The sequence below is a fragment of the Seriola aureovittata genome, chromosome 10 (genome assembly GCF_021018895.1).
Source record: "Seriola aureovittata isolate HTS-2021-v1 ecotype China chromosome 10, ASM2101889v1, whole genome shotgun sequence".
NCBI classification, from domain to species: domain Eukaryota; kingdom Metazoa; phylum Chordata; class Actinopteri; order Carangiformes; family Carangidae; genus Seriola; species Seriola aureovittata.
This window is the reverse complement of record NC_079373.1, coordinates 15,614,535-15,637,272: the sequence shown is the minus strand read 5'-3', so window position 1 is coordinate 15,637,272 and position 22,738 is coordinate 15,614,535. Positions and strand designations below refer to the sequence as shown.

The 22,738-nt window shown below is 33.9% G+C and overlaps 2 protein-coding genes across 4 annotated transcripts; both read right to left on the bottom strand.

Moving 5' to 3' along the window:
• Positions 1-9,519: 9,519 nt before the first annotated feature.
• cimap1b (ciliary microtubule associated protein 1B) lies at positions 9,520-14,941 on the bottom strand. Its single transcript, XM_056387131.1, has 7 exons — positions 14,751-14,941; positions 13,715-13,829; positions 13,423-13,626; positions 13,123-13,224; positions 12,903-13,024; positions 12,669-12,809; positions 9,520-12,578 (listed from the first exon to the last, which is right to left on the bottom strand). The coding sequence occupies exons 2-7, from the start codon at positions 13,824-13,826 to the stop codon at positions 12,486-12,488; spliced, it is 774 nt and encodes a 257-aa protein (XP_056243106.1). The 5' UTR covers positions 13,827-13,829; positions 14,751-14,941; the 3' UTR covers positions 9,520-12,485.
• An 86-nt stretch (positions 14,942-15,027) lies between these two features.
• zgc:77752 (uncharacterized protein LOC393862 homolog) lies at positions 15,028-22,643 on the bottom strand. Of its 3 annotated transcripts, XM_056387128.1 has the most exons (13): positions 20,050-22,643; positions 19,605-19,796; positions 19,407-19,487; positions 19,094-19,212; positions 18,657-18,794; positions 18,262-18,533; positions 17,866-18,168; positions 17,500-17,754; positions 17,297-17,413; positions 17,101-17,202; positions 16,766-16,846; positions 16,561-16,671; positions 15,028-16,396 (listed from the first exon to the last, which is right to left on the bottom strand). In XM_056387128.1, exons 2-13 carry the CDS (start codon positions 19,793-19,795, stop codon positions 16,274-16,276), a joined length of 1,893 nt encoding a protein of 630 aa, XP_056243103.1. In that variant the 5' UTR covers position 19,796; positions 20,050-22,643; the 3' UTR covers positions 15,028-16,273. The 3 variants fall into 3 exon arrangements, with proteins under 3 accessions (XP_056243103.1, XP_056243102.1, XP_056243105.1); XM_056387127.1 differs by having other exon boundaries at positions 19,605-22,643; XM_056387130.1 differs by having other exon boundaries at positions 17,875-18,168; positions 19,605-22,643.
• Between the last annotated feature and the right edge of the window lie 95 nt (positions 22,644-22,738).

Here is a 22,738-nt window from a genome sequence, read left to right as displayed (position 1 = left end):
CATTTTTATACCTTACTATACTTTGACCTTTTTTTTTACGTTTTTATTGCCTTACTATACTATGACGTTTTATGCCCTTTTATGCCTTATAATAGTATGACATTTTTATGACATTTTAAGCCTTACTATAATTTGACTTTTTTTTTACTTTTTTTGCCTTACTATACTATGACGTTTTATGCCTTACTATAGTATGACGTTTTCTGACATTTTCTGCCTTTACTACACTATGACATTTTTTGCCATTTTTATGCCTTACTTTACTATGACGTTTTTATTAAGTTTCATACCTTACTACAATTTGACAGTTTTTTTTTCAATTTTTATACTTTACTATACTATGATGTTTGATGCCTTACTATAGTATGATGTTTTCTGACATTTCCTGCCTTACATTACTATGAAATGTTTTGACATTTTTATGCCTTACTATACTGTGATTTTTTCATGGCTTTTTATGCCTTACTATAATTTGACGGGTTTTTTTTAGTTTTTATTGCCTTACTATACTATGACATTTTATGCCTTTCTATACTATGACGTTTTTATGCCCTTTTATACCTTACTATACAAGGCCTTTCTGTGACATTTTTATGCCTTACAATAGTATGTTTTTATTATGTATTGTGCCTAACTATACCATACTGTTTTTTTTACATTTTTATACTTTACTATACTATGATGTTTCCATGACGCTTTATTTTTATTTTTTTTATGCCTTACAATAGTATGACGTTTTTATGACATTTTATGCCTTACTACAATTTGACGTTTTTTGACATTTTCTGCCTTACTATACTATGACATTTTTTGACATTTTTATGCCTTTCTATACTATGATGTTTTTATGCCCTTTTATACCTTACTATACAATGCTTGCTGTGACATTTTTATGCCTTACAATAGTATGACGTTTTTATGATTTGACATTTTTTTTAAATTTTTATTGCCTTACTATACTATGACGTTTTATGCCTCACTATACTATGACGTTGTATGCCCTTTTATGCCTTACAATAGTATGACATTTTTTGCCATTTTTATGCCTTACTTTACTATGATGTTTTTATTAAGTTTCATACCTTACTACAATTTGACAGTTTTTTTTTTTTAATTTTTATACTTTACTACACTATGATGTTTGATGTCTTACTATACTTTGACATTTTTATGACATTTCCTGCCTTACATTACTATGAAATGTTTTGACATTTTTATGCCTTACTATACTGTGATTTTTTCATGGCTTTTTATACCTTACTATACTTTGACCTTTTTTTTTACATTTTCATTGCCTTACTATACTATGACGTTTTATGCCCTTTTATACCTTACTATACAAGGCCTTTCTGTGACATTTTTATGCCTTACAATAGTATGACGTTTTTATGATTTGACGTTTTTTTTACATACTTTACTATACTATGATGTTTGATGCCTTACTATAGTATGATGTTTTCTGACATTTCCTGCCTTACATTACTATGAAATGTTTTGACATTTTTATGCCTTACTATACTGTGATTTTTTCATGGCTTTTTATGCCTTACTATAATTTGACGGGTTTTTTTTAGTTTTTATTGCCTTACTATACTATGACATTTTATGCCTTTCTATACTATGACGTTTTTATGCCCTTTTATACCTTACTATACAAGGCCTTTCTGTGACATTTTTATGCCTTACAATAGTATGTTTTTATTATGTATTGTGCCTAACTATACCATACTGTTTTTTTTACATTTTTATACTTTACTATACTATGATGTTTCCATGACGCTTTATTTTTATTTTTTTTATGCCTTACAATAGTATGACGTTTTATGACATTTTATGCCTTACTACAATTTGACGTTTTTTGACATTTTCTGCCTTACTATACTATGACATTTTTTGACATTTTATGCCTTTCTATACTATGATGTTTTTATGCCCTTTTATACCTTACTATACAATGCTTGCTGTGACATTTTATGCCTTACAATAGTATGACGTTTTTATGATTTGACATTTTTTTTTAATTTTTATTGCCTTACTATACTATGACGTTTTATGCCTCACTATACTATGACGTTGTATGCCCTTTTATGCCTTACAATAGTATGACATTTTTTGCCATTTTTATGCCTTACTTTACTATGATGTTTTTATTAAGTTTCATACCTTACTACAATTTGACAGTTTTTTTTTTTTAATTTTTATACTTTACTACACTATGATGTTTGATGTCTTACTATACTTTGACATTTTTATGACATTTCCTGCCTTACATTACTATGAAATGTTTTGACATTTTTATGCCTTACTATACTGTGATTTTTTCATGGCTTTTTATGCCTTACTATAATTTGACGGGTTTTTTTTAGTTTTTATTGCCTTACTATACTATGACATTTTATGCCTTTCTATACTATGACGTTTTTATGCCCTTTTATACCTTACTATACAAGGCCTTTCTGTGACATTTTTATGCCTTACAATAGTATGACGTTTTTATGATTTGACGTTTTTTTTTACATTTTTATTGCCTTACTATACTATGACGTTTTATGACATTTCCTGCCTTACTATACTATGACGTTTTATGCCCTTTTATGCCTTACAATAGTATGACATTTTTCTGACATTTTAAGCCTTACTATAATTTGACATTTTTTTGACTTTTTTTGCCTTACTATACTATGACGTTTTATGCCTCACTATACTATGACGTTTTATGACATTTCCTGCCTTACTATACTATGACTTTTTATGCCCTTTTATGCCTTACAATAGTATGACATTTTTTGACATTTTTATACCTTACTATACTTTGACCTTTTTTTTAACGTTTTTATTGCCTTACTATACTATGACGTTTTATGCCCTTTTATGCCTTACAATAGTATGACATTTTTATGACATTTTAAGCCTTACTATAATTTGACTTTTTTTAAACTTTTTTTGCCTTACTATACTATGACGTTTTATGCCTTACTATACTATGACGTTTTATGCCTTACTATAGTATGACGTTTTCTGACATTTTCTGCCTTTACTACACTATGACATTTTTTGCCATTTTTATGCCTTACTTTACTATGACGTTTTCATTAAGTTTCATACCTTACTACAATTTGACAGTTTTTTTTTTAAATTTTTATACTTTACTACACTATGATGTTTGATGCCTTACTATAGTATGATGTTTTCTGACATTTCCTGCCTTACATTACTATGAAATGTTTTGACATTTTTATGCCTTACTATACTGTGATTTTTTCATGGCTTTTTATGCCTTACTATAATTTGACGGGTTTTTTTTAGTTTTTATTGCCTCACTATACTATGACATTTTATGCCTTTCTATACTATGACGTTTTTATGCCCTTTTATACCTTACTATACAAGGCCTTTCTGGGACATTTTTATGCCTTACAATAGTATGACGTTTTTATGATTTGACGTTTTTTTTTACATTTTTATTGCCTTACTATACTATGACGTTTTATGACATTTCCTGCCTTACTATACTATGACGTTTTATGCCCTTTTATGCCTTACAATAGTATGACATTTTTCTGACATTTTAAGCCTTACTATAATTTGACATTTTTTTGACTTTTTTTGCCTTACTATACTATGACGTTTTATGCCTCACTATACTATGACGTTTTATGACATTTCCTGCCTTATTATACTATGAATTTTTATGCCCTTTTATGCCTTACAATAGTATGACATTTTTTGACATTTTTATACCTTACTATACTTTGACCTTTTTTTTTACGTTTTTATTGCCTTACTATACTATGACGTTTTATGCCCTTTTATGCCTTACAATAGTATGACATTTTTATGACATTTTAAGCCTTACTATAATTTGACTTTTTTTTTACTTTTTTTGCCTTACTATACTATGACGTTTTATGCCTTACTATAGTATGACGTTTTCTGACATTTTCTGCCTTTACTACACTATGACATTTTTTGCCATTTTTATGCCTTACTTTACTATGACGTTTTTATTAAGTTTCATACCTTACTACAATTTGACAGTTTTTTTTTTATTTTTATGCTTTTCTACACTATGATGTTTGATGCCTTACTATAGTATGATGTTTTCTGACATTTCCTGCCTTACATTACTATGAAATGTTTTGACATTTTTATGCCTTACTATACTGTGATTTTTTCATGGCTTTTTATACCTTACTATACTTTGACCTTTTTTTTAACGTTTTTATTGCCTTACTATACTATGACGTTTTATGCCTTTTTATGCCTTATAATAGTATGACATTTTTATGACATTTTAAGCCTTACTATCATTTGACTTTTTTTTGACTTTTTTTGCCTTACTATACTATGACGTTTTATGCCTCACTATACTATGACGTTTTATGACATTTCCTGCCTTACTATACTATGACGTTTTATGCCCTTTTATGCCTTACAATAGTATGACATTTTTTGACATTTTTATACCTTACTATACTTTGACCTTTTTTTTAACGTTTTTATTGCCTTACTATACTATGACGTTTTATGCCCTTTTATGCCTTACAATAGTATGACATTTTTATGACATTTTAAGCCTTACTATAATTTGACATTTTTTTGACTTTTTTTGCCTTACTATACTATGACGTTTTATGCCTCACTATACTATGACGTTTTATGACATTTCCTGCCTTACTATACTATGACGTTTTATGCCCTTTTATGCCTTACAATAGTATGACATTTTTATGACATTTTAAGCCTTACTATAATTTGACTTTTTTTTTACTTTTTTTGCCTTAATATACTATGACGTTTTATGCCTTACTATAGTATGACGTTTTCTGACATTTTCTGCCTTTACTACACTATGACATTTTTTGCCATTTTTATGCCTTACTTTACTATGACGTTTTTATTAAGTTTCATACCTTACTACAATTTGACAGTTTTTTTTTTTATTTTTATGCTTTTCTACACTATGATGTTTGATGCCTTACTATAGTATGATGTTTTCTGACATTTCCTGCCTTACATTACTATGAAATGTTTTGACATTTTTATGCCTTACTATACTGTGATTTTTTCATGGCTTTTTATACCTTACTATACTTTGACCTTTTTTTTAACGTTTTTATTGCCTTACTATACTATGACGTTTTATGCCCTTTTATGCCTTACAATAGTATGACATTTTTATGACATTTTAAGCCTTACTATCATTTGACATTTTTTTTACTTTTTTTGCCTTACTATACTATGACGTTTTATGCCTCACTATACTATGACGTTTTATGACATTTCCTGCCTTACTATACTATGACTTTTTATGCTCTTTTATGCCTTACAATAGTATGACATTTTTTGACATTTTTATACCTTACTATACTTTGACCTTTTTTTTAACATTTTTATTGCCTTACTATACTATGACATTTTTGACATTTTTATGCCTTTTATGCCTTACAATAGTATGACATTTTTATGACATTTTAAGCCTTACTATAATTTGACTTTTTTTTGACTTTTTTTGCCTTACTATACTATGACGTTTTATGCCTCACTATACTATGACGTTTTATGACATTTCCTGCCTTACTATACTATGACTTTTTATGCTCTTTTATGCCTTACTATAGTATGACATTTTTTGACATTTTTATACCTTACTATACTTTGACCTTTTTTTTAACATTTTTATTGCCTTACTATACTATGACATTTTTATGACATTTTATGTCCTTTTATGCCTTACAATAGTATGACATTTTTATGACATTTTAAGCCTTACTATAATTTGACATTTTTTTTAACATTTTTATTGCCTTACTATACTATGACATTTTTATGCCTTTTATGCCTTACAATAGTATGACATTTTTATGACATTTTAAGCCTTACTATAATTTGACATCTTTTTTACTTTTTTTGCCTTACTATACTATGACGTTTTATGCCTTACTATAGTATGACGTTTTCTGACATTTTCTGCCTTTACTACACTATGACATTTTTTGCCATTTTTATGCCTTACTTTACTATGACGTTTTTTGACATTTTTATGCCTTTCTATACTATGATGTTTTTATGCCCTTTTATGCCTTACAATAGTATGACATTTTTTGACATTTTTATACCTTACTATACTTTGACCTTTTTTTTAACATTTTTATTGCCTTACTATACTATGACGTTTTATGCCCTTTTATGCCTTACAATAGTATGACATTTTTATGACATTTTAAGCCTTACTATCATTTGACATTTTTTTTACTTTTTTTGCCTTACTATACTATGACGTTTTATGCCTCACTATACTATGACGTTTTATGACATTTCCTGCCTTACTATACTATGACTTTTTATGCTCTTTTATGCCTTACAATAGTATGACATTTTTGACATTTTTATGACATTTTTATGCCTTACTATACTTTGACCTTTTTTTTAACATTTTTATTGCCTTACTATACTATGACATTTTATGCCCTTTTATGCCTTACAATAGTATGACATTTTTATGACATTTTAAGCCTTACTATAATTTGACATTTTTTTGACTTTTTTTGCCTTACTATACTATGACGTTTTATGCCTCACTATACTATGACGTTTTATGACATTTCCTGCCTTACTATACTATGACTTTTTATGCTCTTTTATGCCTTACTATAGTATGACATTTTTTGACATTTTTATACCTTACTATACTTTGACCTTTTTTTTAACATTTTTATTGCCTTACTATACTATGACATTTTATGTCCTTTTATGCCTTACAATAGTATGACATTTTTATGACATTTTAAGCCTTACTATAATTTGACATTTTTTTTAACATTTTTATTGCCTTACTATACTATGACATTTTATGCCCTTTTATGCCTTACAATAGTATGACATTTTTATGACATTTTAAGCCTTACTATAATTTGACATTTTTTTTACTTTTTTTGCCTTACTATACTATGACGTTTTATGCCTTACTATAGTATGACGTTTTCTGACATTTTCTGCCTTTACTACACTATGACATTTTTTGCCATTTTTATGCCTTACTTTACTATGACGTTTTTATTAAGTTTCATACCTTACTACAATTTGACAGTTTTTTTTTTATTTTTATGCTTTTCTACACTATGATGTTTGATGCCTTACTATAGTATGATGTTTTCTGACATTTCCTGCCTTACATTACTATGAAATGTTTTGACATTTTTATGCCTTACTATACTGTGATTTTTTCATGGCTTTTTATACCTTACTATACTTTGACCTTTTTTTTAACGTTTTTATTGCCTTACTATACTATGACGTTTTATGCCCTTTTATGCCTTATAATAGTATGACATTTTTATGACATTTTAAGCCTTACTATCATTTGACATTTTTTTGACTTTTTTTGCCTTACTATACTATGACGTTTTATGCCTCACTATACTATGACGTTTTATGACATTTCCTGCCTTACTATACTATGACGTTTTATGCCCTTTTATGCCTTACAATAGTATGACATTTTTGACATTTTTATACCTTACTATACTTTGACCTTTTTTTTAACGTTTTTATTGCCTTACTATACTATGACGTTTTATGCCCTTTTATGCCTTACAATAGTATGACATTTTTATGACATTTTAAGCCTTACTATAATTTGACATTTTTTTGACTTTTTTTGCCTTACTATACTATGACGTTTTATGCCTCACTATACTATGACGTTTTATGACATTTCCTGCCTTACTATACTATGACGTTTTATGCCCTTTTATGCCTTACAATAGTATGACATTTTTATGACATTTTAAGCCTTACTATAATTTGACTTTTTTTTTACTTTTTTTGCCTTACTATACTATGACGTTTTATGCCTTACTATAGTATGACGTTTTCTGACATTTTCTGCCTTTACTACACTATGACATTTTTTGCCATTTTTAGGCCTTACTTTACTATGACGTTTTTATTAAGTTTCATACCTTACTACAATTTGACAGTTTTTTTTTTATTTTTATGCTTTTCTACACTATGATGTTTGATGCCTTACTATAGTATGATGTTTTCTGACATTTCCTGCCTTACATTACTATGAAATGTTTTGACATTTTTATGCCTTACTATACTGTGATTTTTTCATGGCTTTTTATACCTTACTATACTTTGACCTTTTTTTTAACGTTTTTATTGCCTTACTATACTATGACGTTTTATGCCCTTTTATGCCTTACAATAGTATGACATTTTTATGACATTTTAAGCCTTACTATAATTTGACTTTTTTTTGACTTTTTTTGCCTTACTATACTATGACGTTTTATGCCTTACTATAGTATGACGTTTTCTGACATTTTCTGCCTTTACTACACTATGACATTTTTTGACATTTTTATACCTTACTATACTTTGACCTTTTTTTTAACATTTTTATTGCCTTACTATACTATGACATTTTATGCCCTTTTATGCCTTACAATAGTATGACATTTTTATGACATTTTAAGCCTTACTATAATTTGACATTTTTTTGACTTTTTTTGCCTTACTATACTATGACGTTTTATGCCTCACTATACTATGACGTTTTATGACATTTCCTGCCTTACTATACTATGACTTTTTATGCTCTTTTATGCCTTACTATAGTATGACATTTTTTGACATTTTTATACCTTACTATACTTTGACCTTTTTTTTAACATTTTTATTGCCTTACTATACTATGACATTTTATGTCCTTTTATGCCTTACAATAGTATGACATTTTTATGACATTTTAAGCCTTACTATAATTTGACATTTTTTTTAACATTTTTATTGCCTTACTATACTATGACATTTTATGCCCTTTTATGCCTTACAATAGTATGACATTTTTATGACATTTTAAGCCTTACTATAATTTGACATTTTTTTTACTTTTTTTGCCTTACTATACTATGACGTTTTATGCCTTACTATAGTATGACGTTTTCTGACATTTTCTGCCTTTACTACACTATGACATTTTTTGCCATTTTTATGCCTTACTTTACTATGACGTTTTTATTAAGTTTCATACCTTACTACAATTTGACAGTTTTTTTTTTATTTTTATGCTTTTCTACACTATGATGTTTGATGCCTTACTATAGTATGATGTTTTCTGACATTTCCTGCCTTACATTACTATGAAATGTTTTGACATTTTTATGCCTTACTATACTGTGATTTTTTCATGGCTTTTTATACCTTACTATACTTTGACCTTTTTTTTAACGTTTTTATTGCCTTACTATACTATGACGTTTTATGCCCTTTTATGCCTTATAATAGTATGACATTTTTATGACATTTTAAGCCTTACTATCATTTGACATTTTTTTGACTTTTTTTGCCTTACTATACTATGACGTTTTATGCCTCACTATACTATGACGTTTTATGACATTTCCTGCCTTACTATACTATGACGTTTTATGCCCTTTTATGCCTTACAATAGTATGACATTTTTTGACATTTTTATACCTTACTATACTTTGACCTTTTTTTTAACGTTTTTATTGCCTTACTATACTATGACGTTTTATGCCCTTTTATGCCTTACAATAGTATGACATTTTTATGACATTTTAAGCCTTACTATAATTTGACATTTTTTTGACTTTTTTTGCCTTACTATACTATGACGTTTTATGCCTCACTATACTATGACGTTTTATGACATTTCCTGCCTTACTATACTATGACGTTTTATGCCCTTTTATGCCTTACAATAGTATGACATTTTTATGACATTTTAAGCCTTACTATAATTTGACTTTTTTTTTACTTTTTTTGCCTTACTATACTATGACGTTTTATGCCTTACTATAGTATGACGTTTTCTGACATTTTCTGCCTTTACTACACTATGACATTTTTTGCCATTTTTAGGCCTTACTTTACTATGACGTTTTTATTAAGTTTCATACCTTACTACAATTTGACAGTTTTTTTTTTATTTTTATGCTTTTCTACACTATGATGTTTGATGCCTTACTATAGTATGATGTTTTCTGACATTTCCTGCCTTACATTACTATGAAATGTTTTGACATTTTTATGCCTTACTATACTGTGATTTTTTCATGGCTTTTTATACCTTACTATACTTTGACCTTTTTTTTAACGTTTTTATTGCCTTACTATACTATGACGTTTTATGCCCTTTTATGCCTTACAATAGTATGACATTTTTATGACATTTTAAGCCTTACTATAATTTGACTTTTTTTTGACTTTTTTTGCCTTACTATACTATGACGTTTTATGCCTTACTATAGTATGACGTTTTCTGACATTTTCTGCCTTTACTACACTATGACATTTTTTGCCATTTTTAGGCCTTACTTTACTATGACGTTTTTATTAAGTTTCATACCTTACTACAATTTGACAGTTTTTTTTTTATTTTTATGCTTTACTACACTATGATGTTTGATGCCTTACTATAGTATGATGTTTTCTGACATTTCCTGCCTTACATTACTATGAAATGTTTTGACATTTTTATGCCTTACTATACTGTGATTTTTTCATGGCTTTTTATGCCTTACTATACTATGACGTTTTTATGCCCTTTTATGCCTTACCATACAAGGCCTTTCTGTAACATTTTTATGCCTTACAACAGTATGACGTGTATATGACATTTTATGTGTTACTATAATTTGACGGGTTTTTTTACGTTTCTATTGCCTTACTATACTATGACGTTTTCTGACATTTTCTGCCTTACTATACTATGAAATTTTTTGACATTTTTATGCCTTTCTATACTTTGACGTTTTTATGCCCTTTTATACCTTACTATACAAGGCCTTTCTGTGACATTTTTATGCCTTACAATAGTATGATGTTTTTATGACATTTTATGCCTTACTATGATTTGACGGTTTTTTTTACATTTTTATTGCCTTATTATACTATGACCTTTTCTGACATTTCCTGCCTTACTATACTATGAAATTTTTTGACATTTTTATACCTTACTATACTTTAACCTTTTTTTTTACGTTTTTATTGCCTTACTATACTATGACGTTTTATGCCCTTTTATGCCTTACAATAGTATGACATTTTTATGACATTTTATGCCTTACTATAATTTGACTGTTTTTTTTTAGTTTTTATTGCCTTACTATACTATGACGTTTTTGGATGTTTTTAAGCCTTATTATACTATGACATTTTTTGACCTTTTTATGCCTTACTATACCATGACGTTTTTTTTCACATTTTTATGCCTTACTATACTATGACGTTTTTATGACATTTTATGTCTTATTATACTATGAAATTTTTTGACATTTTTATACCTTACTATACTTTGACCTTTTTTTTTACGTTTTTATTGCCTTGCTATACTATGACAGTTTATGCCCTATTATGCCTTATTTTAATTTGATGTTTTTTTTTACATTTTTATGCCTTACTATACTATGACGTTTGATGCCTTACTATATTATGACATTTTCTTACATTTTTTCCTTACTTTACTATCAAATTTTTTGACATTTTTATACCTTACTATAGTATGACGTTTATATGACAGTATATGCCTTACTATACAAGGCCTTTTTTTTTCTATGACTTACTAGAATGTTATGACCAGCTCATTTAGTCACAACAATCAAGGGAGGTCCACACAGTAGGCTTGAGTTAAAGTGACATTTCTTTTAATGCAAAAGGATAACAAACATAGTTCACAGGATGTGACGTCAGTTATCAGTGTGTGGTGGAGGTGTATGTTTGTCTTGTGTGTGTTGTATGGTAGACACCAACAAAAAAAAATTAACAACAAATGAAGAGACTGTCAGGGGGTCCGCTGTCCTGGGAGAGAGAGCCAGAAGCTTGAGGAAACCTGGCTTTTATGCCCTTCCTCACAGGTGCAGCCAATCAACAACCTAAGGTGGGTGGAGTCTCCTAGGAACCAGGAAGCCAGGCAATGCAAACCCAACCAGGAGACCAGTGCATAGCAGACATGGCATTAAGCATAGAAGCGGGTAGAACACCTGCAAAAGAGGACAGAAGGCAGCAAACCAGGGAAACACATGCGGCTGGGGCCATCACAATACTATGACTTTTTAAGCCTTACTATTATATTCACTTTTGTGCCTGACTATACTATGACCTTTTACTGCTTTACTATACAATGACTTTTGTTGCCTTACTACACTATGACTTTTTATGCTTTACCATACTGAGAAATGGCTTACCTGAAAAATAAAACTGGCTTAAAAATTATGTTACATTAATACAAATCTCAGACGTGCTACTAATGAAATATTTTTAATTAAGTGTAATTTACTTAAATACTGATAGTGGTCATAAACCTGACAAAGTGACAAGTACCAATACAACAAGGTCCATAACTGTGGCAAAAAAATATGATCTCAATAATTCTGAGTAGTTTGCCTTTTGTCTTTATTCGTTCATGCTGTGGGAATTTTTCATTTGAAATAAGAGATGATATGTGGCATTATTCAGCCACATCTACTATGAGGGGTGCGATGTATTCTGAGTGACGCAGTCCAAAGGAGAAGCTTGGAGCTTTTCCTCTTGTGACAGTCACCTAGGAAGAGAAAAGTTTCAGTAAATGAACAAAATGCAAAATATTTTTGGCCTGTATAATGATTAAATGAGGCATAATGGGGTTTCTTACATTCTCAGGATAGTGCGTGCCAGGTCCTGGTTTCCTTGTAGTTTCACCAGGAGCAAAGTTGCGGCCTGTCATGCTGAAATGGGGTGGTTTTTGCCTGTAAATACAAGGGTCCACAACTTTGTAGGCAGCAGGACCAGGAGTCTGGGGGAAAAACAAAGTATAGAGAACAAGGATAAATCACAAGAATTCTGCATTATTTTAAAGAAAATTGCTCTCATGACTGTGAGTATGTACCTTCTTCAGATCCTCATGGAAGCTTCCATTTTTGCTGCGGCCACAGAGGGAGTAGGTGGGAGCTGCAGATGTAGCCACAGTTTTGGGCCCCAGCACAGGAGGCAGATTGTACGAGGCTGGACCTGCAGAATGAGCCAAAGCTGAAGTTTATATTCTTTGTGCCATGAAACTTTGTAAATCACAACTCAATTTAAGATGACACAAAAATACAATATGTTACCAGGTGTTTTGTGAGTGCTCATGTCTTTGCTCCTCCCAGACAGAGAATAAGCAGGAGCAGAGCGGAAGACGGACCTTCCTGAACGCTCTGGGGAGTAGCGGCCTGCATACCAAAGACACACACCAAATTTATATAAAAATACTGCTGACAGGCAAACTCAAATCACAATAGTCTGCATCCAAACAAAACCAGCATATTGTCAGCTTCTGATAGGTAGTTTGCATGTAAATAAAATCAGCAGTATTTCATTTCCATGTGCTTTTACAAAGTATATTGTAATGCGTGAGGGGTTTTGCTGACCTGGTCCAGGGGCCTGGAACAATCTTGGCTCCTTTGGGCGGCTGTGGAGAGAAAATGCAGGAGTGCCGTCTCGGCCATCTCTGGTGATGTTGGAGGGAACAAGGTATCTTGGTCCAGGGGAGCAATCAGGACTGGTCTGGATATGAAGTTTCCCTAAGCTGAACACTGGTGCTTTGTATTTGGTAGGGTCATGTTTATTGACACCTTTATTGCAAGAAACAAGGACAGACAATGTCAGTACTAATAATGGTGTTTGTGCTGAAAAAAGGCTTAATGGTCATTTTGGCCATACCTGTGAGTCCAGGCAGTGCATACTTGGGTCCCGGGCTACGATAGAGAGCGGCTATAGGCCCTCTTGGCTTGTGGGGCCTCCAGGATCCAACCCAAGGTTCAGCACTAGCCATTACCTTGAGAGAAAGAGATAGATTGAGACCAAAAGAAAATTGGTAAATTGGCTTTTAAGTCAATAAAAGAATGATAATAGGAGTGCTTCTGCTGTCCCTGATACCCTGCAGTGCAGAGAGAAAGAAGTCATTTTAAAAAGCCAAAAATACACTGATGCATGGGGAGGTCGTGATATAAAAACAATTGATATTGAGTTAGTAAATATTGGTTAGATGAAATACTGCAACAGTATTAGAATAGCTTGAAGTGAATATTCTCTCTGATTATCTGCTGCACCTGCTAACACTTGGGATACTTTACAACAAGTTCTATAAGAGAGGGTATTATGGAAAATAGTTGGGGTTGATTTTGTTGTTAGAAATGTATCTGAGGTGCTGTTGAAGCCTGAGGCTGGTACTCCTTACTGTTTCTGATGTGATGGAAGTGCATCATTTAAACATTCTGTACCATGAGCTGCTCCTCATTCTGATGTCACCAGGAAATGCAATATCACCACCCAATCACAGCAGTAGTTTTTGAACAATAATAATAGCAGTAATGATGAAAAAAAACATCTAAACTTTATATTAATTTTTGTAATATTAATCTCTCTATTTCTGCGCAAAGCAGCAGGCTAAGTTACTGGATCATAAATCATTCCACTGGCCAACTTGCTGGTAGCAGTTTATGTATGTTGTTACACAGCAGTGAAACTTACAACAGTTAATTTGGGTAATTTAATGAACTAGTTACATTATAGGGAAGCTGCTGTTTGTCAGTATATATATACAGGGTAATTTGCAGGTAAAGCAAAACCAATGCCGCACCTGAATCAGTACATTATGTTTTACAAACCCAGAGTAGCCTGTCACAAAACCACAAGATGTCTACAAACAGTAAGAGCATATCATTTAGACTTCAAATAAATAGATAATTGATTGTACCTTATAGAAATCCTGTGATCCTGTCGCGAGTGTCCTTCTATGTCAGGTTTTATCCCCGGAACTCAGCATGTGCACTGAACCCAAACACAGATTGTTTAGTGGTAGTCAACTTCACTATGACAACGTTGCCATGGAGATGGCTCTTTGACAGGCATGTCTATGAATATGTGTGTGTGTGTGTGTGTGTGTGTGTGTGAGTGTGTGTGTGTGTGTGTGTGCGCGTGTGTGTGAACAGTGTAGGAATTCACAAAATGTGAATACATAAAGCACAGTGTGGAGATGGTGTAAATGATTTATTAGGTATAAAAGGCTGTAACAGGCCAGAGGGTCCCACTGTGACAGTTCGGTTAGATTTAATCTGATTGTACTAAGGTACAGTAGATTACCTACTATTTAAAGTAGACATTCAACAATATACATTACAATAAAACATTGTATTGTGTCTCAAATTCTAATTTGGGGGCTTTATCTCATGTTTAACAACTGTTCCATGACAATATGCAGAAGTGCCCCATGCCATAGGTGGATTAGGCCAAAGGTCCCACCATTTGCATACACCTGATTTTTTTTTTCTTTTTCTTCTTTCTTTTTTTCATAGCTCATAGGCTGTTTGATCGTGGTTTCAAGGATACATTAATGTTCAAATATGAGGGGGTTGGATCTGAGTCTTAATCTGTAAACACACAAGTTTAATAGTTGTACCTACTGTTCATTAAGGGCAATGAATGCTCAAAATTATATGAATGTAAAAACAAATTCTTAATCAGCCAAGACTTAATGAAAAAACTTTGTATATGCTTGAAATGAACAGTCATCTTATGCTCCATTACATTTTCATGCATGCATTGAGCCTTATGAGTGGTTTAGTATGTCAAAATATGAGCAACTGATGATGATTGATTGTGATTTATGCTTCTGGCTCTGACTGTCACCGGCATGCCAGAGAGAGGAATTCATATTATAATTATCGTTATTATATCATAGTAATTATTATTTATCATTATTTACATTTTAGCAAAGTTAGCTATTTATTTGATGTATCTAAAAATATAAAGCCAGCTGGTTTTGAATCTAAATCCACTGTGTTCTTGTTGTGTGTTCATTTTGTAAATACGAAGATTTAATTAGGTGGTAACAGTAAGATGCATATGGGGATTCCCTCACCTAGGGCTGCAAAAAGGTTAAGACTGGTCCTTATCAGCCTTTTCACAGCAGACATGTTAACCTGTTACAATAGGAAACATCTTACTAAGGTATTTCTATTAACATTGATCTTGGTTCCATTCTGTTCTCAGTGTCCCAGTGGGTCATGGCGAGTGTGACAGTGATGAGCAGCCTGACACTGAAGCAGCTAAATATAATTCATCTTTACACCTGAGCCTTTCCTGTGACATGTCAAAAATGTCGACCATGAAAATTACACCTCCTGACTTTGTCCACAATCAGGTGTCCTGGATGAAATACTGACATTTTTTTAAAAAGAAAACTGCTGTGAAAATTGTTGTTCTAATATGGATTTTTCTTCATAGTGTAGCATTGGTGCTGCAGCCCCTCATGAGGTATCTGCAGTTGTGGAAGGTTTCTCTCAAACTGGACTTCAGGAGCTTCATCAAAGTTGCAAGGTTTCCCATTTCCTCTTGGGGGCGCTATTGGTAAAAAGAAACAAAAAAGGCAATTATCAAATTCACTATTACGCCCTCATATTAAAGTGTTGCAGCAGCACACACACACACACACACACACACACACACACACACACACACACACACACACACACACACACAGACATGATATGATTCTATAGTCTTACCCTTGTAAGTGCTCGAATCAGCCGTTGTAGCACTGCATCCTCTCTGTGTGGACACAGGCTGGTCACTGTACCCACACAGCTCAACAGACAATAGATGGTGTGTTTTTGTGGCTGCAATAATATTTAAAATATATATATTGAAAAAGAGTTACAGAGTGCAAAGAGTGCAAACAACAGACAAAGGTTTTTGCATGTGTGTCCTTACCTTCTTGAGCACACTGAGAGGTTTCCTGTTTTTGGCTCCAATACACAACCTGTCTACATCCTCTGAACTCAGAACAGGCTCCTGGATTAGGTTGGAGGAAGCATAAATATTGAGAGAGGAATTTTTAAGACAGTATGGGAAGTGCAAACTGAAATTCAGAATATCAACGGGTCTTTTTTGGCTGGACTGCAACAATGCTAGCTATAGGCTAGCCCTATAATCATGACCATATGTGGTCCAGCCACATACTAGGTTTTGAAACAATGTTATTACGTCATAGTTCCTGGACAAATTGAGATTACTGGCATTATGGCTTCTTGTTTTGTGGCACTCACCCTTAACTTCTCCAGCCAGGTCCACAAAAGACAACTGAGAACATGAGGATCTGACTCAGTGACCATCAGAGCCCATCCACAGTCACTACTGTTCAGCTCCTCCTGTTGAAAAGATGAGTGAAGTCAATTTTAGAGGTCAAAATCAAAGTTATATGTTCTGCTGTTAAAAATAGTTTCACACCACGGCTTCCCTTACCTGCAGCAGAGCCGACCTTTGCAGTATGGTTTCTCCTGGAGGACCTTGTTCTGCCATTGCCTTAGCAACAGCACGGGCCCCTGAGGTCGGGCATGGATTATCTGGATTTCTGCACAACTTTATATGACAGAGATCACAATGTTTTAATGCATTCACATTTTCTTTATCATCAGCTTTTTTTTCACAGCAGGAATCGTAATTACCTCAATGTTGGAGCTGTATTTGGGAAGCACCTTTTTCGCTGCACATTTCAAACTCTCATCACAGTTGTTGCTTGTTTTCATGCTGGAAACCGGGATGTTGAGTGCATGTGACTCCTTTTTGGAGGTCTTACGACCTTGTGAAAGGGTGGCAAAGATCGGACTAACTGGTCTCAGATCAGGTCGTATGAGATCCTCCACACACCAGTGTCTCTCATTTCCAAAAGCTGGGGTGCAGTGTGGACTCGGCTCCAGATCCTTCAGGACAGAATGCAACAAATTGAGAAAAGCCTCAATGATCAATTTGATTTAACAGAAGAAATACGGATAATTCATCTATGTAAGTCTGGTTGCATAATGAAATTTAACCTCATTTACTGTGATCTTGCTGAGGTCAGAGTCACTGTAGCTGCGTTTGTCCAGCAGGACCTCTCTCTTCCTCTCCAAGAATCCCAGCGGCTCATCCCAGGAGAACACGGACCCTGAGCTCACCCATGAGCCCTTATGGCCCTCCCTTAGCAAGGGCAAGTACTGTTTGGCCACCAGAGTCTCCCTCACAGTCCTGCTCAGGGTCCTCAGTGCTGACCTCTTTTCCAGCTCAGCATGGACCTCGGGTGGAGCAGGGAGACCCAGGGCTAAGCAGGAAATACGCACACACAGGAGGTACACCACCTTAAGAGATGGTGAAGAGGCCGTCAGAAAGGAGGAGGAGGTAAACTACGTTCATGATGCAAGATTAATGTAGTAAAATGATCAAGTACTCACCTTTGGTGTTTGTCTGAGGGTGCGTGCTTCCTGGCCATGCAGCAGTAGAGCCTGACGGTTTAGATAGTGCTGCAGGGTGAAAGGGGCTCCATGCCGCAGGCTGAGGTCGGGGTATTGGACCAGCTGTGTACCAAGCAAACGAGCAAAGTCAAACACCTGGCTGATCTGTGCCCGGGTTTGGATAGAGCGAGGCCGTTTAATCCGCACGTAGTGGACGGCCTCACTTGGGCTAATGCGCAGGGTGTAGATCAAGTAACAGGCTATCAGCACGCCTGTTGAGCAGCAAAAACACAGTGGCAAACACAGTGAATACACATGAGGACATTACATGTGCACAAGCTGACAAACACAGTGTTTACATGAACAGCAGATATGATTTGTTTGTTTATTCCTACCTGTCCTGCCCAAGCCTGCATGGCAGTGCACAGCCACTCTTCCTTCCCTCACTGCGAAGGCCAAAACCTTCACCCCATCAATTATGCCAACGAGAGAGGACACACCAAAATCCGGCATCGCAAAGTTGTAAAAGTAAACTGCAAATATACAAATATGTGCACACATGAATACATATATATAAACATGTCAACAACAACATGTAAATTCATATGGATTAACTGTATTTGTAGAAAACTCAGCACACAGTGTTACTGGCCCATGGATACTGTTGACTGTTTCTGTTAATGCACATTTCCCACTTTGTGATTGGTACTGATTTAAAAAGGACAGTCAGTGCAGTCTTAAGAGTGTTAATATGAATTGTCTCATCAGGGAAATGTACACAAATACCTAATTACAACTTTTATGTTGTGTATTTAATGTATCGAGATCTCACTGTCATTGTCCATGAAGATCTGTGGAGAGTAAGTAAATCCACTTTCAGAGTCTAGGGGAGGTCCACAGTGAGCGTGCTCTCCTGGGAACTGCATGTTGATGACCGATCTGATGTTCAGCCTGGGAAAAAGTCAAAATTATGAAGGTGACTGTGTGTGGCTGTGTAAGTAATACTACTTGTTACTTAAGAAGACAATGTCCAGGCTCATGATTCCTACAACTACTCTTGTATCATGCATATCCACACACTGCACAGACACACAGGAGAACAACAAAAATACAGTACTGCAGGAATAATAATGAACACTGATTACCTTCGAAACTGATCTATGATGTTGTACTTCTCAATTAAATGGTTGGATGGTCGTGCCATGGCAATTACGTCATCTGTCACCCTAGGATAGAGAGAAGTTCATGATCATCAAACTACCATTTACCCTTGTTTTATTTTTATTTTTTGCTATATCACATAAAAAAGCAACATCTATGATACTGTAGTCCAACAGTCTTACCAGGAGGAGAAAAGGCCTCGAATAACCTGTTGGTTTAACTTCCAGCACTCTGGTCCTTCATAGCGACAGTCTACTCCTCCACAAGCAAGCAGACACAGGAGTCTGGGTGGGATAGCCTTCACCAGGTTCTCTCTGGCCTGGGAATAGGAAGGTTGTGGTACTGGTATGTGCGGGTTCAACGTCGGCATCATTCTGCACCAGAGGAAACCCCCAAGATCAGCCTTCACTATCCCACTGTAGATATAAAGGATTATGCCCCAACTAGCCTCATATCACCTTCTTTTCATGTTGAAATTAATGAGGTACTGCAGGCCACTAATAAAGGGCCTTTGACAAAGATACACCTTGTTAAACTGACAATTTTGGTACTTGTGTGTCTAGTTGTGTCTGGAAAATATATTGAGCCGGATAAAATGAAGGATTTAAAAAAAAAAAAAAGCCTTACCTTTCTGATTATGTTGCACAGTGAAGTTATAAATCCCATGAATATGTTTTCATAAACTAAGAGTGCAGGGAAGAGAAGGAAAAAGGTGATGAAAGCAGCAGAACACACATGTGCTCCTCAATGGTGACCCACTCTGCTGCTTACAGATACACATACTAACAAAACTGTGCTGACCCAGCTTTGCTAAGCCTGATTAGCTGTCATAAATACATTAGAACAGACATTCACACATGATGGCAAGCCTATTATATAATGCTTATACCTTCACTTGTAAACACTGTGTATGAATGCCCTAATTAGCTGGTGCCTGCTAAAGCTTTATACATGATTTTACTACTGTTAATAAACACCAATAGGGTTTGTGTTTACTCTGCAAGAACAATGTATGGTTGTTCATCTATCCTGGTCTTGATCTCTCACTTCCTAATATCTGAACAGATTTAAACGATACTACTGTAGATGAGTGGAATGATGACTTTGAAAGAAGCAGCTGTTGAGAAATCATTTTAAAAAGCGTATTTCTCTGAATTTTAATGTTGGTAGAAAGTCTTCATCTTAATGACCAAAAGTGACAAAAAACTAACACACATGGAACTGGCTCTGGACATATCCCCCCCTGCAGTGCAGCAATGGGAACAGCATGATGACGATTGGCGTCTATCTCAGGGTGAAACTGTTATTTCAATAAAAATAAAGATTGTGTCTTCACATTTATAAGAGAAAAGTATATGGCTACACATTTTAGGGCAGACAGAGTGGGGTTCCATGGTAAGCATCCCCAGGTGTGACCTGCATAATGTTATCTAATATCCATGCTAAGAAGCAAAAGATGTTTTATGTTTTGTAGTAAAGACAATTTAGAAATGCTTTTTTTTTCTCTTTTTTTTTTTTGCAGTCTGAATATAATTTGGCGTTTCACATTATAAGAGTAATTCAGAGATTATTGGAGCATAAAACTATATCAATGTTGAATAAAATGGTTTTGCAACAGGAAATATTAAACAAGTCTAACAGTGCTTTGCATATGAAATCAATCTAAGTCTGGTGTTGTTAATGCATCACTCTATCAGGACAGAAAGGACCAATCAAATCCTGTGACAATTATGCCACGGCCTGGTTATCGTCATGGTGAGTTTTGGCCACAGAGGAAGTGTCTGTTTATACACATAGTAAAGGTGAACACATTTTTTACATCCATTCATCAATAGGTTTTCCTCCTACATAAGATGTTTTATCATGCTTGCAACATATTCATACATGATTGGCAGCATTAGCTTCTTACACTTTGATACTGTGTATCATGTGCATTTTCTCTCACACTTCAGAGAGCAACGTCTCCCAGATCATTTAATCTTATTTTAAGGTATTCCACATATCCTCCAACCTGACCGACAGGGGAAATTTTTCTTTAAGATTTAGCAGTGCTTTATTTTGACAATTTTCCCCCCTTGGTTAAAATGATATCTTCCTTATGGCCTTATACAGAATTGATGTCTTTCATTAATTCACTCTACATCTGTGCAGAAGCCATTAGGGTGTTATTCTGAATGTCTGTGTGCATGTGTGGCCTTGGCTCTTAACTTTGATGTTAATTAAAAAGCAAAGTTTTTTAGTTTTCTTTCTATTGTCTTAAAAAGCCAACAGCCTCTAAAGTTAGTAAATAACCATTTACTGACTTTTAACATGTAGTAGAATTACACAGAGCAAATTAGAGCAACATGCCAACATGTTCGCTCTGCATTTTTCTGCCAGGTGTCTTTCAGTGTCATTAGTGGTCAGAATAAAGGTCAACTGCAGTGCAGTTCGTATAGACTCAGTATCCTGCTCTAACATAGCATTGATTGGCATTTCTGATGTATTGCTTTGAACTCACCGCTTGTTAGTTTACAGCTGTAAGAGAGACACAACAGCTTATGTACGCCTATGACCTTTCAGTTATTATTCAAAATAAGCTTGCCTGCCAGGGGATATTTTCAACATGACAGCAGAAGCAGTATAGTTTGCTGTACAGATAGCTTAGACAAAGATATATTAATGATGTAATATGTGGTAGGAAGTGTAGTGGTTTCAAAGTGAGTGGTACTTAACCAAAGACATATCAAGGACACATCTGTAACAAGCCTAAACAGAGTTTATCGCTGTACAACCCACTTCCTCTTGTCAACCGCAGTTCCTGATAAAAGTGTGCAAGCTGAGTGTTTTACTGAGTTATGAAACAAAATGTGAAAATTAGGAAAGTGCGATTTGTTTTCACCTTCTGTGAATAAAGTAGTCAGAAAATGTTTTCATAATATCTGACTGGGTTAAAGCTTCAAGTCCAGGTAAGATGAGAACTGCTTATTGTCAATGAGTGGAGACCAAAACAAGCATTTTTTTTTTTTTTTTTTTTTTAAACACTGGATTTATTCAGAGCTTTTTTTGTAAAATATTTTTAGCCAATAATTTTCAAGAGTGGCAGCTCCAGCATCTGCAAGCAAAGGTTGGAATGTATACCCAAATAAATCGATGGGCAGGTATGTTTTTGTGTTTCAAAAGGGGTAGAATATAATACAGTATTTGCCATCAGTTGGTACAACAAACTCAGCACTGCCCAAAAAAAACAAAAAAAACAAAACAAAACAAAAACAACAGAAAAACATGCTACTTTACTGAATCGTGCTGACACTGGCCTTGTGTCAGAACTGAAGAG

Bases quoted from the DNA above. Each gene is read 5' to 3' on its own strand.
- cimap1b (XM_056387131.1), bottom strand. From the start codon at position 13,826: ATGGCTAGTGCTGAACCTTGGGTTGGATCCTGGAGGCCCCACAAGCCA. The intron at 12,810-12,902 runs GTACATACTCAC...TTTTTCCCCCAG, and splicing joins TCCATGAGGATCTGAAGAAG to ACTCCTGGTCCTGCTGCCTA. The intron at 12,579-12,668 runs GTAAGAAACCCC...TTCTCTTCCTAG, and splicing joins GCACGCACTATCCTGAGAAT to GTGACTGTCACAAGAGGAAA.
- zgc:77752 (XM_056387127.1), bottom strand. From the start codon at position 19,795: ATGATGCCGACGTTGAACCCGCACATACCAGTACCACAACCTTCCTAT. The intron at 17,414-17,499 runs GTAATTACGATT...TGTCATATAAAG, and splicing joins AATACAGCTCCAACATTGAG to TTGTGCAGAAATCCAGATAA. The intron at 16,397-16,560 runs GTAAGACTATAG...TTTTACCAATAG, and splicing joins TGATTCGAGCACTTACAAGG to CGCCCCCAAGAGGAAATGGG.